This window comes from Molossus molossus, unplaced genomic scaffold, assembly GCF_014108415.1.
Source record: "Molossus molossus isolate mMolMol1 unplaced genomic scaffold, mMolMol1.p scaffold_m16_p_2, whole genome shotgun sequence".
Classification (NCBI taxonomy): domain Eukaryota; kingdom Metazoa; phylum Chordata; class Mammalia; order Chiroptera; family Molossidae; genus Molossus; species Molossus molossus.
In genome coordinates this window covers 6,247,664-6,262,698 of record NW_023425355.1, presented here as the reverse complement: position 1 = coordinate 6,262,698, position 15,035 = coordinate 6,247,664, and the positions used below count along the sequence as shown (strand labels likewise).

Sequence of the window (15,035 nt, the reverse complement as noted above, 5' to 3'; positions counted from 1 at the left end):
AGCCCCCCTTCAACCAGAACACTTCTAGTTTGATGCACTCCATGTTTTGAAGTGTCATGCAAATGTCTGTTGGGAGAGTAAAGAGGCAGGGAGCTGCTGGACAAGTAACAAAATTTAAAACCACTGAGCAGGACAACAGTTGGGGACACTGACCTAAGTGACCGGGACCGGACCCAGAACAAATTAATAGCCTGCTGTTTCTTGGCTGGTTGCTCTCAGCTAATGGTGTGGCTCCCTCCACCATAAGAAAGACTATCCCTACCCACTCTGTGCTGCCTGGATCTCCCATCCCAAGGAGAGACCCTCTTATAGCACCCTGAAACAGAGCTAGAAGCTAGAGGCCACTAGATTTCTTGAATAAAATAAAAATAAATAATAGGTAAGCCTTTGGAAGGACCCTCTTGAAATCTCATTTGAAAAAAAATTTTATATGTTTTTATTGGTTTTTCAAATTAATTAATTTTTTTTGGAGAGAGAGGAAGGGAGAGACAGAAACTGATGTGAGAGAGAACATCGATCTGCTGCTTCCTGCACGCCCCCTGCTGGGGATTGAGTGTGCAACCTGGGCATGTGCCCTGACCGGTAATCGAACTGGGACCTCTCAGTCTATGGGACAACACTCAATTCACTGAGCCACACCGGCCGGGCAGTAATCTGAATAAGGGAAACTTGGAAGGGCAAAGAACAGTGTACTGGTAGTTGGGGAGACCTGGGTTCTAGTCTTGTCTCCTTTACACTCCAGCACTTTGCGGTTTACCTCATTGAGACTCTAGTTATCCTTTCTATAGAATGGCGCTTGTCTCTGCCTTGCCTTTCATGCAAAACTGAATTTAGTGAGAAAATGCATGTGGACAAATACCTATTAAACTGTAAAGAACAGTGCACATGAGGCTAGGATTATTATTGTATAAGGTTAAGCCAGAGGCTCTGCAAGCATCTGAGTTGGATAATAAGGTTGCAAGAGAAAGGAGCGAAAATTTATTAAACATCTAATACATGCTAGGTATCAAGGTAGGCCCTTTCTATAAGTAAAACTTAAGGTTTTCCTCACAATAATCCTGTGAGGTAGGCATTGTTACTCCCACTTTACTTGTAGGGAAACTGAGGCTTCAGGAGCTCTAGGTCATGGAATGCCACAGGGCTTTCCTCCAGAGCCCGCAGTCTCTGTCACATATTTGTGAAGAGACCTTAAGAATGTGCTGTGGTTTCCACTGGGGCTTTCTAAACCATTCCTTGCCATACTTCAGCCTCTCTCCTCTGGTGGGGATGTGACCTTCATGTCTTGTTGCCTTCATGCCTCAGTTCAGGTTTCTACCCCCATCTTTCTTTAGTGATACACCAGGCACACGGACTGCCCTTGCTTTGCCTTCAGTTGATGGAGGAGCCCTTTGGGTCAGCCACTTTTTCCTTGACAAGAGGGGTTCCCTACTCCCCTAGAGAGCTGATACAGAGTTGGCTCTTGGCCAAGATCATGCAACCAGAAGATGGCAGTTGCTTCCCTTTATTGAGATTCAGTTTTCTCATTTGTAAAATGGGCCTGAGGATGCTTACCCTACATGTGTCTCATGTGCTGGTAAATACTTAACAACAAATTCTCTGGTGAAGCCATGGTTTGTACTGTTGACTGATCTCTGTGGTATAAATACTCTCATCATGGCTGATTTCAAGCTCCATCTTTGAAGGAGGAGTTGTGAAGAGATGCACGTGATCAGCCCTAGTGTGAACTGGTTTCAGTGCACTATTATTAACCACACCTATTTTATTTTATTTTATTTATTTATTTTTTTTTATCCTCACCCGAGGACATTTTTTTCCATTTTTTGTTCAGATAGAGTGGGAGGGAGAGAGAGAGAGAGAAACATCGATGTGAAGGGACACATCGAGTGGCTGCCACCCACACGACCCAACCAGGGCCGGGGACAAACTGCAACCGAGGTACGTGCCCTTAGCGGAACCGAACCCGGGTGTCTCTGGACCGCAGGCCGACGCTCTAACCGCTGAGCCAAACCGGCCAGGGCTAACCACACCTATTTTAGACTCCCACCATCATCCCCACCCCCACTTGCTCACATCTGTATGCAAATGCAGGACCCTCTCACCATGTCTCTTTTCTTCTCCAAGTTCCCAGAGCATCCAGGAAAGGGAGAATGTCATTGAAACTCTGTTCCTTGCCTGAAAGTTCTCCCAGGAGACAGTGAATGTGGAGTGTTTAATGGGTAGGAAACTCAAGGAGGCTTTGAGTGGGGCCCTAATTAGAACCTTTTGATCAATGTGTTTTGGCTGCTGAGGTATCTATACTGACTGTTTCCTCTGACTGTCAGATCCTTAACTAGGTGGGAGGATAGTGGAAGGCTCTGGACAATGGCCTGAGGGTTTGGCCGTTCCTGAAAGCAGTTAGCTTTCTGATTGGAATCGCAAAGTCTTGTCCTCCCTTTCCTGCTTGCAGAGCCCACTCTGCTGGGCCCTAAGCTCAAGGTTCCTGTAATGAGGCTCTGTATGCCAGAAAGCATTTTATTTTATTTTTTGATATTTTGTTCAGATAGAGTGGGAGGGAGAGAGAAAGAGAGAAACATCAACTTGAAAGGGACACATCAAGTGGTTGCCACCCACACGACCCAACCAGGGCCGGGGACAAACTGCAACCGAGATACGTGCCCTTAGCGGGAACCGAACCCGGGTCTCTCTGGACCGCAGGCTGACACTCCAACTGCTGAGCCAAACCGGCCAGGGCCCAGAAAGCATTTTAGAGGACCAGACCTCTGGTCCTACCCCTTTTCTCATCTCAGCAGCATCTGTGCTAGGTGATGTTTCTTTGAACTTCCCACAGGATAAGAATCACCTGGGGCAAAACTTCTAGTCCCCAAGTTTCTCCTCTGGAAAGCCTGTTTCAGCAAGTTTGGATTGGGGTTCAGGAATCTGGGTTTTTTAACTAGTGCCCCAAATGAGTCTTAGGTTTGGGAAACACCGCATTGGCACTGCACAGCATTCTGCCATGTTGGCATCATTATGCCCATTTCACAGGTGGGAAGGTCGCGAGCTCATGGCTTGTTATTGGTGAAGCTGGGCCTTACACTCATGTTTTCAGAATACAAAGTTATGTTTCTCCTACAACAGAGCCAATGCTTTAGTGTACAGTAATATCTGCGGTGGTGGGAGTGATGATACTAGGCAGGGAGGGACAAGGATAATCCTTGCCCTACTTTACAAATAGGGGGATTAGATTGTAGAGGGGGTTGGGGGAAGTAGCAGAACTGATTGCATTCCTGATGTTTTGTGGAGGTTGACTGTGTTCAACTTTGGAGAGCTATTTTTCTAGGCCCAGCAGCTCAACTGTCTCTGCAGTTGCTCTCTATTTTCTGTGTTTCCCTTCCAACAAGCGTCCCTTTTAGCTATATGAATACTGGCCCATGACAGGCTGGTTGGTTCAGGGGCCTATATTCTGTGCCTGAGTTTCCCAAATCTGGCTGGATCTTAGAATTATCTGAAGCTCTTAACTTCTAACACCTGGGCCTTGCTTTTTATATGATAAATCAGAATCTTTGTGGGTGAGCCCAACTGATCTGTACTTTAAAAATTTCCCCAGGTGAATCTGATGAACCCGTTTGCAGACCCAGTTTGTGATTTTTCTGAATACCAGCTGAAGGAATTTGGAGGTCTTGGTGGGTTGTGTTGAGAGGGTAGGAGCTTGCGTATATTGATAAGACATGGTTGGAGAAAATGGCAAGGCAGAGCCCATAATAAGGAAAGAAGACCAGGCAGCTTTGAAAAAGGACAAGGTAGCATAGGTGCTCTGTTCTGCCTCCCTTCAGGGCTCTGCTTCTTGGGAGAAATCCCCATTCCTCTCAAGAGAGAATGCATTTAAAATACTGTAAGGGTATATGTCTGTCTACTTAATGTTCTTGGTCTAAACAACTAGAATTGCAATTACATCTTAGAGTTTTCCCTAAAAGAAAATGAGTCCTTTATGCTAGAAGGGATCTCTGGAGGTCTTCTTGGACAGCCTTTGGCCCTCTCTGCAGTGGAACAGGTTTTTGTTATAAATAATTCCCGAGAAGCAGGATATTTTAATAATATGGTGGGAAAAAGAGGGGTTAGCAGTCATCACATTCTTCTTATGATGTGCCAAATACCTTCATGTCTATTATTTTAACTTAAATTTCCCAATAACCGTATTATAAGGTTGATAGTATTTAGACCCATTTTATACACTAGGAAACTGAATTTCAGGAAGAAACTCAAACTCAAAGAGGCTCTAAAGATTCTTTCTACTATACCATTATTTGCTCCTCAAAGAGCAGAGATCATTATTTCTGGGATGAGAGCTCCAATTTTGTGGGTTCCTCAGATACTAGGTTTGGCTGTTGGCTGACCAGCAAGGTTGGCAGGAAGCTGTCCTTAGCCTAGCTCTGGGGTTGAAAACAGAGCTTCTTGACTTGGTCTGGAAGCCCCCCTCCCCCCGCATACTTGACTGATCATGGCTTCGGCAATTTTAACACCCAGGAGCACAGGACAGGGCAGAAATCCCATGAACAGTGGACAGAACCCAACCCGAGGCTTGGATCAACTCCAGTGCGCTTCAGAGCTGTGATGCTGGAGGTTGCTGTGCTATGTTACTGAGCAGAGAGAACAGAGCCCTCTTCTGGTGCTCTAGACAGAACTGGCCTCTTCAGGCAGCTATAAATGGTCTGTTTCCAGTCTACAAATACTTCCTGTGAAACTTGCAAGCAGGAAGTTGGGTCAAGCAGGAAACTGATGTGAGAGACTGAAGCCCAGCTGGGTGTGGCCCCTGACAGGTTTCAACAATTGGGAAACTTACTTTTAAAAAAAAAAATTAAAAATATGTTTTTATTGATTTTTTTTTTTAGGGCGATAGGAAGGGAGAGAGATATAGAAACATCAATGTGAGAGAGACACATCAATTGTCTGCCTCCCACAGGCCCCCTACTGGGAGTCCAGCCCACAACCTGGGCATGTGCCCTGACCGGGAATCGAACCCAACTTCTCAGTCCATGGGATGACACTCAATCCACTGAGCCACACTGGTGGGGCATGGGAAATTTACTTTAATGATGGGCCCTCTTCCCTTTTATTTCAGCAGCTTCAATTTTTTTTATTTTAATCCTCACCAGAGGACATTTTTTGCATTTATCTTCAGATAGAGCGGTAGGGAGAGAGGGGGGAAGAGAGAGAAACATCGACTGGTTGCCACCCACACGACCCCAACTGGGGCCGGGGACAAACTGCAACCGAAGTACGTGCCCTTAGTGGGAACCAAACCCGGGACTCTTTGGTCCACGGGCCGACGCTCTAACTGTGGAGCCATACTGGCCCGGGCAACAGCAGCTTCAAATTTTAATGAGAATTGAAGAATCTGTTATTCTTGGCTACCTGGATATAAATCTGTTCCTCAAATTCCTAGGTGGTGGTGGGGCAGCCCCTGTGCCTAGAAAGGAGCGATGAGCTTGCATGCAGAGTCCGGGAGTGAATGTTGTTTGCACCTGGGGTGTGGTTTGGCTGAGCTGATTTTGAAAGTAAGTCCTACAGTTAAGATACAAATGATGAGGAGCCAGTTTCCTTCCTGACCTTCACGTGTTGAGAAGAAGAGTGGGAACCTACCTTGGTCTGAGAGTGAGAAAAAGGTCATGCAGTTAAGGTTGGGTTAAGGGGGAAGCTACAGATAACCTCATTCTTTCTGACCTTACAGCTTTGTCCTCTGCCCTGAGCTTTTCTCTCACAATGACAAGGTAGTTATGATCTCATTGCTAAGAGGGGTTAGTTATTTTGGGGTTACATCCTTAAATATATGGTAACTGGAGGAGTAACACTCAGTCTCCAATGTAACACTCAGTCTCCAATATGCCTTTGTCTTCCCGTTGAAATGGTTCTTAGAGAGCTTTCAGGGGGCAGGACTGGGCTAAAGCAAGTGAAAGGGACCCTTGTCTCCCATGCCCTTTGTAGCAGTGGAGTGGTTGAATATATTGCTGGCCCATTAAGGTATGGCTATAAGTTGGGTTGGATGTGGTTCTCCTTTTTAGACACTACTGGGAAAAGGCACAGGCCTAGAAAGAGTTAATTCCAGGCAGGTCTTTCTAGTTGTCAGGGCCTGGAAATGGGTAGGAAGAGGTCAGAACAGATAACTATCGTACCAGGTACCACTTCCAAGTCAAAAGGAAGAGGCTGAGTTGCTGGGAAGTGAATGAGTCAGTGGAGGAGGAGGGGGGGAGGGGGAGAATGTCTCCTAGGCTAGAGATTCAAAGCAACCCTTGTTTTTCCCCTTATGGAAAACAGCTGGTTGAGGCAGTGCCGTCATCCCGAGGCAAGACAGACCAGGCCTTGCCCTGCCCCAGTTCTGGGGGCAGGAAATGGTGGGTGCTGGAGCCTAAATAATTGGGATATGCAGTTTGGATGACACTGTGGTGACTACTCTCTGTCCAGTGAAGAGACTGAAGTTTTGGGATTGCCCGGGTAGGGCTCCTCCTGTCTCTGGCTCCCCTCCCCCACTTATATTCGCTTTCTTCATACCAGCGCTCCACTGAAAGCCCAGAGCTGGTGGGCCTTCAGGGAGAACGGGGAGGTGGCAGATGAGGGGGTGAGGTCATTGAGCTCACATCCAACTGGGCTGACTCATAAGCGCTGCTCTGGAGAGGCGGCCTTCCCAAGCAGTGCTTCCCAGATGTGCCCAGGCTTCCTATGTCAAAGCGTTTGGGCTTTGGCCAAAATAGCTGCCAAGGCGGCGTCTGCAGACTGCAGTGAAATCCACATGACCAGAGAGGTGGGTGGAGTCATGGAAGGAGCTCCAGGAATGTCCAGAAGACCCGTCTGCACTGCTTGCTATTTGAGTAAATGTGGCTTCAGTGATGTTAAGTGAGACAGTGGGTGATGGGACATGGCACCTAGATGATATTCAGTAAGTGTTCATTTCCATCCTTAGGTCACCTGCCTCTATGTACTTCAGTTTCCTCACCCAGGAAATGGCAGCAATAACGCCAGTTCTCTCTGGCTCACAGGTCCCATGCTTCAGGCAGGTTACTTGTGATTGATTACTCAGCTTTCCCTCTGCTTTCTCCCCTGTCTTGCCCAAACTCTTCTCCAGGAAAGAGCCATCCTGATGTTTAGTGACATGGGGCGAGTGAGGGGAAACATTGCCCTGATCTTCTCACTGTGGCCTGGCTACTACTCACCTAGGTGTTCTTAACTCTAGGGAAAGAGAGGGTCCGTTATTTGATGTTGTGCAGGCCCATGGGCCGAAGTTCTCCAGCTGCTGCAGCCAAGGGAGAGGTAGCATCTGGTCGGATTATTTTTGTTTCTCAGGCCAGACAACTGGGGATACAGGAGAGATCCCAGTTTTTTGAGAACTTTGGATGGCAAATTACTGAGATGGACTTGTTAGTCCAGTGAAGGGCTTGGTGTGGGAAGTGTCTTTGTTCAATTGTTCAATAAATAACAGTGGATTTATTGTTCTTGGGCCGGGGGTGGCAGGGCAAAGTGTGTTTGAGAGGGTGACACCCCCCATAACCACACCCAGACTTTTTTTTTTTTTTTTTTGGTTCCTTAAACCCTTAATGTTCTCCAGAGACAATCTTTAACCTCAGTCTGTGGCTCGGTCTTTAGGGACAGGCTTAGGCACAGATTAAGTTCTTTGCTGGGGACTATTTTGAAATGCTACCCTACCGAGCCCAGCTCCTCCAGTTTTAACAAGCTGAGGGGCTGCTGAAAACTTCTGCTGACTTCAGAGGCTTTATTTGGAGGTTTTTGCCTCCCAGACTAGACCACCCTGTTCTCCTTGAGATTGCAGAGGTCAGGCCCCAAAGGGTCGTAGATACCCACTCGGGTGAGCATCCAATAGGCCCAGTGTGGCCTGCAGCTCATCTTACACACTTGGGTCCCAAATTAGTCTAAGGGAGAACAAGGGATCTTCTTTGATCAAGACTTCTGCCCTATCTATCACCTTCAGGCTCCAGTTATGTTATTACCCTCACTCCCTCTATCTCAGACACACAGAAAACCAGGGAGAAGAGACCCATGACCCTGTCCTCATGACTCACATTTTCTTTTGACTTAAGTGGTGGCAAGAATAGAAGTTCCTTTGTGTTTGCTTTTCTTTCTTTCTTTTTTTTTAAATGTAAGATTATTTGTCTCCACAGTGAAATTCAGGAAATCCCAGGCTGCTCTCCCTGGAGAAGCAGCCACAGTGGAATGGCAGAAACCCTGAGCAGGGATGCTGGGGAAGTAGGTTCCAGTTTAGTTTCAGCTGGACATATTCAGATTTAGTTCTCGGCTGAGAACTTCAGAGGAGCCCTTGTTCTCAGGGAGGACATGTGAACAACACTAGCCCCACTGACATACTTATTCCTAACCTAGGCTGAGTCTTTTATTATATTAGTTTCAGGTGTACAGCATAGTGGTTAGACATTAATGTAACTTACAGGTGAACCCCCCTCCGATAAGTCTAGTGCTCACCTGGCACCATACATACAATTATTATAATACAGTCATTATAGTATTATTGACTTGATTCTCTCTGTTGTACTTTACATCCCCATGCCTAGTTTGTCACTGCCAATTTGTACTTCTTAATCCCTTTTCTTTAACACATATTCGAGTTCAATCTTTGGACCTGTAGGCTAAACTCCGAAGATGCTAAAGTGACATAATCTGTGATTGACATGATATGGAAGAGACACTAGCTTATTTCCTTTGACAAATCTTTCCAATAGTGTGAATTAAAGGGAACTCCTCGGCTGTGGAATGTGGCCCTGGAGTCCTACCCCTTTCCTCAGTTTCTTCCCTGGGTGTTTTCTTCCAAAAAGCCCTATTCATATTCGGCCCCGCCCTGCTCAGGACCTCCAGGCTGGTTGGCCACTGCTAACAGGATTAAGGCCAAGCTTGCTGGCGTAGCCTTTAAGGCCCTCTACCTAGTTACCCTCCCAGCTTCTTGTTTCTGGCCTACTCTTCACTCTGCCAGCCTCATTCACCCTGGAGTGGGGCTGCATGCTTGCTTCTAAGCCGGCCACTTGCATCTCTGTCTCCTCTGGGCCATCACAATCCTTTACCTGGGATATTTGGCTGCTCTTACCACAGTCTCCTTTTTCAGAATCCAGCTTATCTTTAAAGACTAGTGCAGATACCACTGAACTGTGGGTTTTTTAAAAATTTTATTTGATTTCCACACAATTGTTTTTGCCACTACAGCACTTCTCAGGGTCTCTTTCTCTCTCTCTCCTCTCTCTCTCTCCCTCTCTCTCACAGTTTTCTTTTATTCAGTAAATGCCTTAGAATCAGAAACTGGCCCTACGTCTGTACTCTAACCCATAGTTCCTTAAACATAGTGTTCCATTAATACTGCGTGAACTGAAATTTATAGAAAGCTCCTTAACCTGGGCCCTTGGTTCTTCATGGGATCCATGGATATAATTTGAAGTGTGAAGGATATACTTGGATGGAAGAAAATTGCGTATTGGTTTTCACTAACCTCTCACTGAAATTTAGCCCTTCTTTCAATTATGAATGTAGGCCAATAAGAAGTAGTAATGTGAGTATCTGTGACTTTGTCACCAATCGAAATCAAAGGTACATTTTTTTTGGTATGTGCCCCTAGCAGGAACCAAACCCAGGACTCTCTGGTCCACAGACCAATGCTCCAACCACTGAGCCAAACCGGCCAGGGCCCAAAGGAACTTTTATATCACGATTTAGTTATTGTAGATTTCTCAAAATGTTGTTTATGTTGTTTATGCTCAACACAAAGCTGAAATTACAGTGGTAACTAATAAGACCCAGTGCTAGGTAATTACTTAAAATTATAATAAAGCGTATACTGAATTTTGATAACTATTTCAATATAATTGGCTTCTTTTTACCTACTTTATTTTATGTATTCACAAATATTCTGAGCAGGGTCCCACAGACTTCACCAGACTGCCCAGGAGGGTCCATGGCACAAAAAAAGGGTCAAAATGTAAAATGTTCTTACTTCTGAATCTGTATTCTGTTCTATATCTGTCTCTCATATCCTCTAGCTTAGCACAGTTCACTTAGCCAGCATCTTGTGTGTACACAATCTTGGGTATTGGAGCAGCAACTCTAAGACAGACAGAAACCTTGCGGTAAGAATAAAGTCCAATGTACTAAGAGACTCACTGTCCCATTCCGCTTTTTCCTATTCCCTCAGTCATTGGTGTTTTGACGTCTCTCCTGACCCAGCTCAGTAGTGATTTGAGGCTAGATGTTGAGGCCAAATTCCAGCCCATTGGGCCTTATTCTCCCTACCTTATGAGGCTCTATAATAGGGAGTCACTGGGTTGGCAGGAAGCCTAGGGTAACACCGAGTCTAGGTGGCTAACCTTGCCCATTGCCTCCCACTGGGGTACTTGCCTTACTTGTTCCTGCCTTCAGGGCCTTTCCTGTCCCATTGTCAATCCTGAAATAGATTTCCTCCCTGGCTCCCTGGTGAGATTTATTTACAAAGTTATTCCCTAGGCTTGGTACTCATCGGAATTGTTTAGCTAGCAAAATGGCTGTCTGGCCTCCTCTTCCCCGCTAACTGACCCCTGTGCTCAGGAAAGGCCCAGAGGTGTCAAAGACCGATAAGGCTTAATGTTTTACCATTCCATGTGGATTTGCATATTGGACAATTATATTTTTAGCCCCCCCCCCCCAGTAGTATAAGTAGTATGTCAGCTTCCTAGAAAGTGTAGAAGACACTCATAAGATCACTACCCCAAAACCAAGCTTAACTAACTCTTGGGCATGATTTCAATCATCTCTCTATACATAGTTTTTACAAAATTGAGCTCATGCAATCTTGTGCCTTACTGTTCCTCACTTCGTATTACTGAGGCATTTCCCCTTGGCATGAAATACCCTTCACAAACATTTTGTATGATCATATAACAAGCTATCTTGTGGCTGTACCGTCTAGATGACTTAAGTAAAATGTTCAATAATTTAAAATATCTTTGATTTCTTTTAATGGGAGACATTTTACTCTTTGATGTAAGAGGTGTTTAGCATATTGGCTTAAATTTGAGTTTTGGACTTAGATCTAAATCCAAACCATGTCTTCCTCACTACTGATGTGACTACACAGATATCGACTTCTTCACCCTCAATGCGGAGATGATAGTCTGTACTTCACAGGGTGATTGTTGATATTAAGTTGGGTGTACAGGTGAAGCTCATACTGGCTAGTAAGTCTCCGTACAGGAAAGCTGCTGCTTATTGTTGCTGTTATTACTATTACCACCTAAAAACCACCAACTTTTCAGCCAAAAGAACAAATCTGTACTGATGAAATTTCAGCTATCAATGACTTGGGCTAGGGGGTCTCTTCATAAAGGTAGAGGGTACTTTTGCTAGTGCCTATGAAATCCTATGTGTGGCTATCTGATTTTTGTCTTTTTAAAAAAATCTGGGTCACTATCTTGTTCCTTTTGCCTCTGTTGACTTGACTTTGGTAGCGCCTCTGTAATACCTACACCTACGTCTGCTGAGGCGTTTTTCCTCTCTTGTGCCCAAGGAGGCCAATAAGACATAAATACAAGAAGCGTTAACAATGCAAGTTAGTATACAGAACCATAGATATCAGTACCAAAATGGTCCTTGGATATCACCTGGTGTAACTGACTGACTTCCACCCCTAGAACAGAGGAGGAGAACTAAAGTCAAAGAAGGGACTAAGACGTATACAAGGTTGTAAATTGAGTCAGGTATAGTGCTAGGCTTGGAACACAGTGCTCTTTATCCTGTCCTTAAGTCGGCCTTGCAAAGACCAGTGCTTCAGATAACCGAGGCTGTAAATCAGAGGTGGAAAGAGAACACTGTGGACTTGGGTGGCTGGAGTAGGTGAGAAAGGCTTCCTGGAAGAAGTACAGTCAGCACTTGCTTCCTCTTGATAGTAAACTGATTTGCATTCATTTGTTTGCCCCTTGGTAAGCAGTGTTCTGTTGCTGGGTTTTAAAAAAAAAAAAACTTCAGTAGTAAGCTGGTTCGAAGCAGGGGCTAGGTTGTTATTTGTTTGCTCCAATAGTCTCCCTCCATTGCCACCCAAATCTAAGTTGCTCAGATTCTTAGCACCTAGTTCCTTCTTTTATGGTTGAGCAGAGATTCTAGTCCCAGGTTCTGCTGAGCCCAGAGCCAGACAACTAACTTGCCTCCTTTGATCTCATCCTAGATCAATGTACGTGTGACCACCATGGATGCAGAACTGGAGTTTGCCATCCAGCCCAACACCACCGGCAAGCAGCTGTTTGACCAGGTAAGTAAGGGATGGACTCGTTGCCCCTTAGCCTCTTTCACTTTTCCCAGTTGCTCCCACCACAATACCTGCTTACTGGGAATTTCTTTTCCTACTCGCTCCTCTCAGATAGGTCAAGACAAAGGCTGACCCTGGCCTTAATTACAAAGGAGGCAAAGTTTAATTTTGTCAACCTGCACCTTGGATGGCTCTGATTAATTCGATCCTTGTTCATGGACATGGCAGAAAAGAGAAGCGAGTGGGTTATTATTCTGTGCTAGATGCTCTAAAAAGGAGGGGAGGGGGCTTGGGGGCACTGGGTGAAAAAGGTGAAGGGATGAAGAAGTAGAAAGTGGTAATTACAAAATAGTTACTGGGATCTAAACTACAGAATAGGGAATATAGTCAATAATATTGTAATAACTATGTGTGGTGCCAGGTGGGTACTTGAAATATCAGGGGAGCATTTTGTAAAATATGATTGTCTAACCACTGTGTTGTACACCTTAAACTAATACAAAATAATATTGAATGTAAACTATAATTGAAAAATAAAATCAAGAAAAGAAGTATGTTAGCACATACAGCCTTCCTCTCAACTCTGAAGGATGTAAGTGATCTCTTCTCCATTTTAATGATGAGGCTCAGAAATTAAGTAACTTAATTGCATGCAGCTGGTATCTGGCTGGGATTTAAGCCCCACATTATTGTCTGCACCACATGGCTTCTGTCACATTTTTGTTGTTGTTTTCTAGAACACAGAAACTGACTTATTGTCCCTGAGGTGGTGTGCTCTTTGTACATTTCCCTCAAAGAAATATTGGGACTTAAGACACTACTGACAATGGTAAATGCAACAGGAGAGTGTTTCATCTCCTGTACTCATGCCATGGAGATGATATTGACGTGGTTATTCCTGTCTCCAACCCAATGGGTATTCCTTCACTGCAAATCATCATTATCAGAAGGGATGTGCTATATAATAGTCAGGTGGAGGCCACAGAATCTTTCACCATTCAAAGACTCTCCAGGGGCCAAAGGAATATCCCATCTGTGACCAGACTTTCAGGAGTAAAACTGTGGTTCCTATTTCCAGTGGCTGGGATTCCTCCAGATGGGCCATTATTCCTTTTCCCTACCAGCCTCTGGTGAGGTGGGGCTCTGACACTGTCCAGGATGTGAGGACTACATATTACCTTGATGGATTTTCTAGGCCCTCTTGCTTCCCTTTCTCCTTTGCCCTCAGAGTCCCTCTACCATCTGAGAACTTCCCTGGAGTTGGGAAAGGGTACGAAGAAAGACAAAATAGGTTATATTTAAATGAGATAATTCCTATGAATACTTCTGACTGGTGGGGGGGGGGGACAAGGTGAGGATGGTGATGGTAAGGGGCTGTTTTCTATCCAGATTGCTCTGTAAAAGGAAGGAAGGGATGGCTAGAAATTTGAGGAAAGCTTGGTTGAGCATGCCCCTCTGAGTCCCTGATGTCACATAGTAGACTGAGAAAATTATAGTTTACGGCTAATACAGATGAGAGATAACGTGTGTCCAGGGTTTACTGATGCCAGCTACTGTGACAGGCACATTTTGTGTACCATATCATTTGACTATCACAAAGCCCTTGAGTGTAGAAATTAGTACTGGCCTCATTTTACAGATGAGGAAACAGAATCTTCATTTTCCTATCTAGGCCTTGTGAAAATTATTGAACCTCTCCTGGTTGCTTTTTTCATCCAAAAAAAGTTGGTCTAATACCAAATTCACAGGCTTTTATTTGAAGTTATGAAAGAGTATATTATTTTTATCTCACTTGTTATGCAAAAGACTTGTTATGGTGTTTTATAATGATACATAAAATTCAAAAGAATAAATTAGAAATAGATGAGAAAGACAATAAGAAGATACAAATAGGGAAGCAAGTGTTTAAAAAATTATTTATTGATTTTAGAGAGAGAGGGAGGGAGAGAGGGGGGTGTTTATTGTTCCCCTTATTTATGCATTCATTGGTTGATTCTTTTAAGAATTTTTGTGAGTTTGAGTCGAACTCAATAATTGCCGAGAAGCAAAATCTCAATGGGTTGAGATAATGCTCCGGAGAATGGCAGTTTTGCACCTTAATTTATACGTTACAATAAAAAGAGGAGACCTAACTGGGTTACATGAAATCCATAGGTGATAGATGAGGGAGGCAGGAGAAAGCACATTGGGGAACCTCTGGGATTGGATGAAAAGTAAAATGATAGATACATACATCTTTTATATAGGGGGATACAGGATAGGTAACAGTCAACAATTAACTCACTAACAATGAGGGGATTTGCCGAGTGGTGCCTGTGCTTTGAGGGGTCCACAAAAAGGGAATTTACTTTGCCATTTCAAAGATATGTTATCGTAGACGCAAAAAGACAATAGACAGGCTCAGTGAAGGTAAAGATTGACCTTTGTCAGGGAAGATACCAGTCTAGGACGTGACTATTTGCCATAAACTGCTTTTAGTTAAAAAGTTTTAATTTCAGAACATTCTTTGTGGTTATTTTAGGTCTGAGTTTGCAAGGCTGCCATGCAGGACTCCCCTGAGCTTGTTGGGTTTAGTGTGTGGCCCCCTTTTGTCCACATGTCCCCCTTTTGGTTATAAATAAATCATTGGTTGATTCTTGTATGTGCTCTGACCAGGGATCGAACTCTCATACTTAGTGTATCCGGATGATGCTCTAACCAGCCAAGCTACCTAACCAGGCCAGGAAGCAAGTATTATGTGAAGCATCCAACATTTAGTAGAGATGTAATAAGTGATAGATCC

General features: G+C 44.5%; 1 protein-coding gene across 1 annotated transcript in view; it reads left to right on the top strand.

Annotated features, from left to right (window-relative positions):
• The window catches only part of MSN (moesin), a 72,701-nt gene that overhangs the window by 32,813 nt on the left and 24,853 nt on the right, over positions 1-15,035 (top strand). The window contains exon 2 of the mRNA XM_036271440.1: positions 12,173-12,256. Coding sequence (XP_036127333.1) covers positions 12,173-12,256 — 84 coding nt within the window. The remainder of the gene's footprint in view (positions 1-12,172; positions 12,257-15,035) is intronic.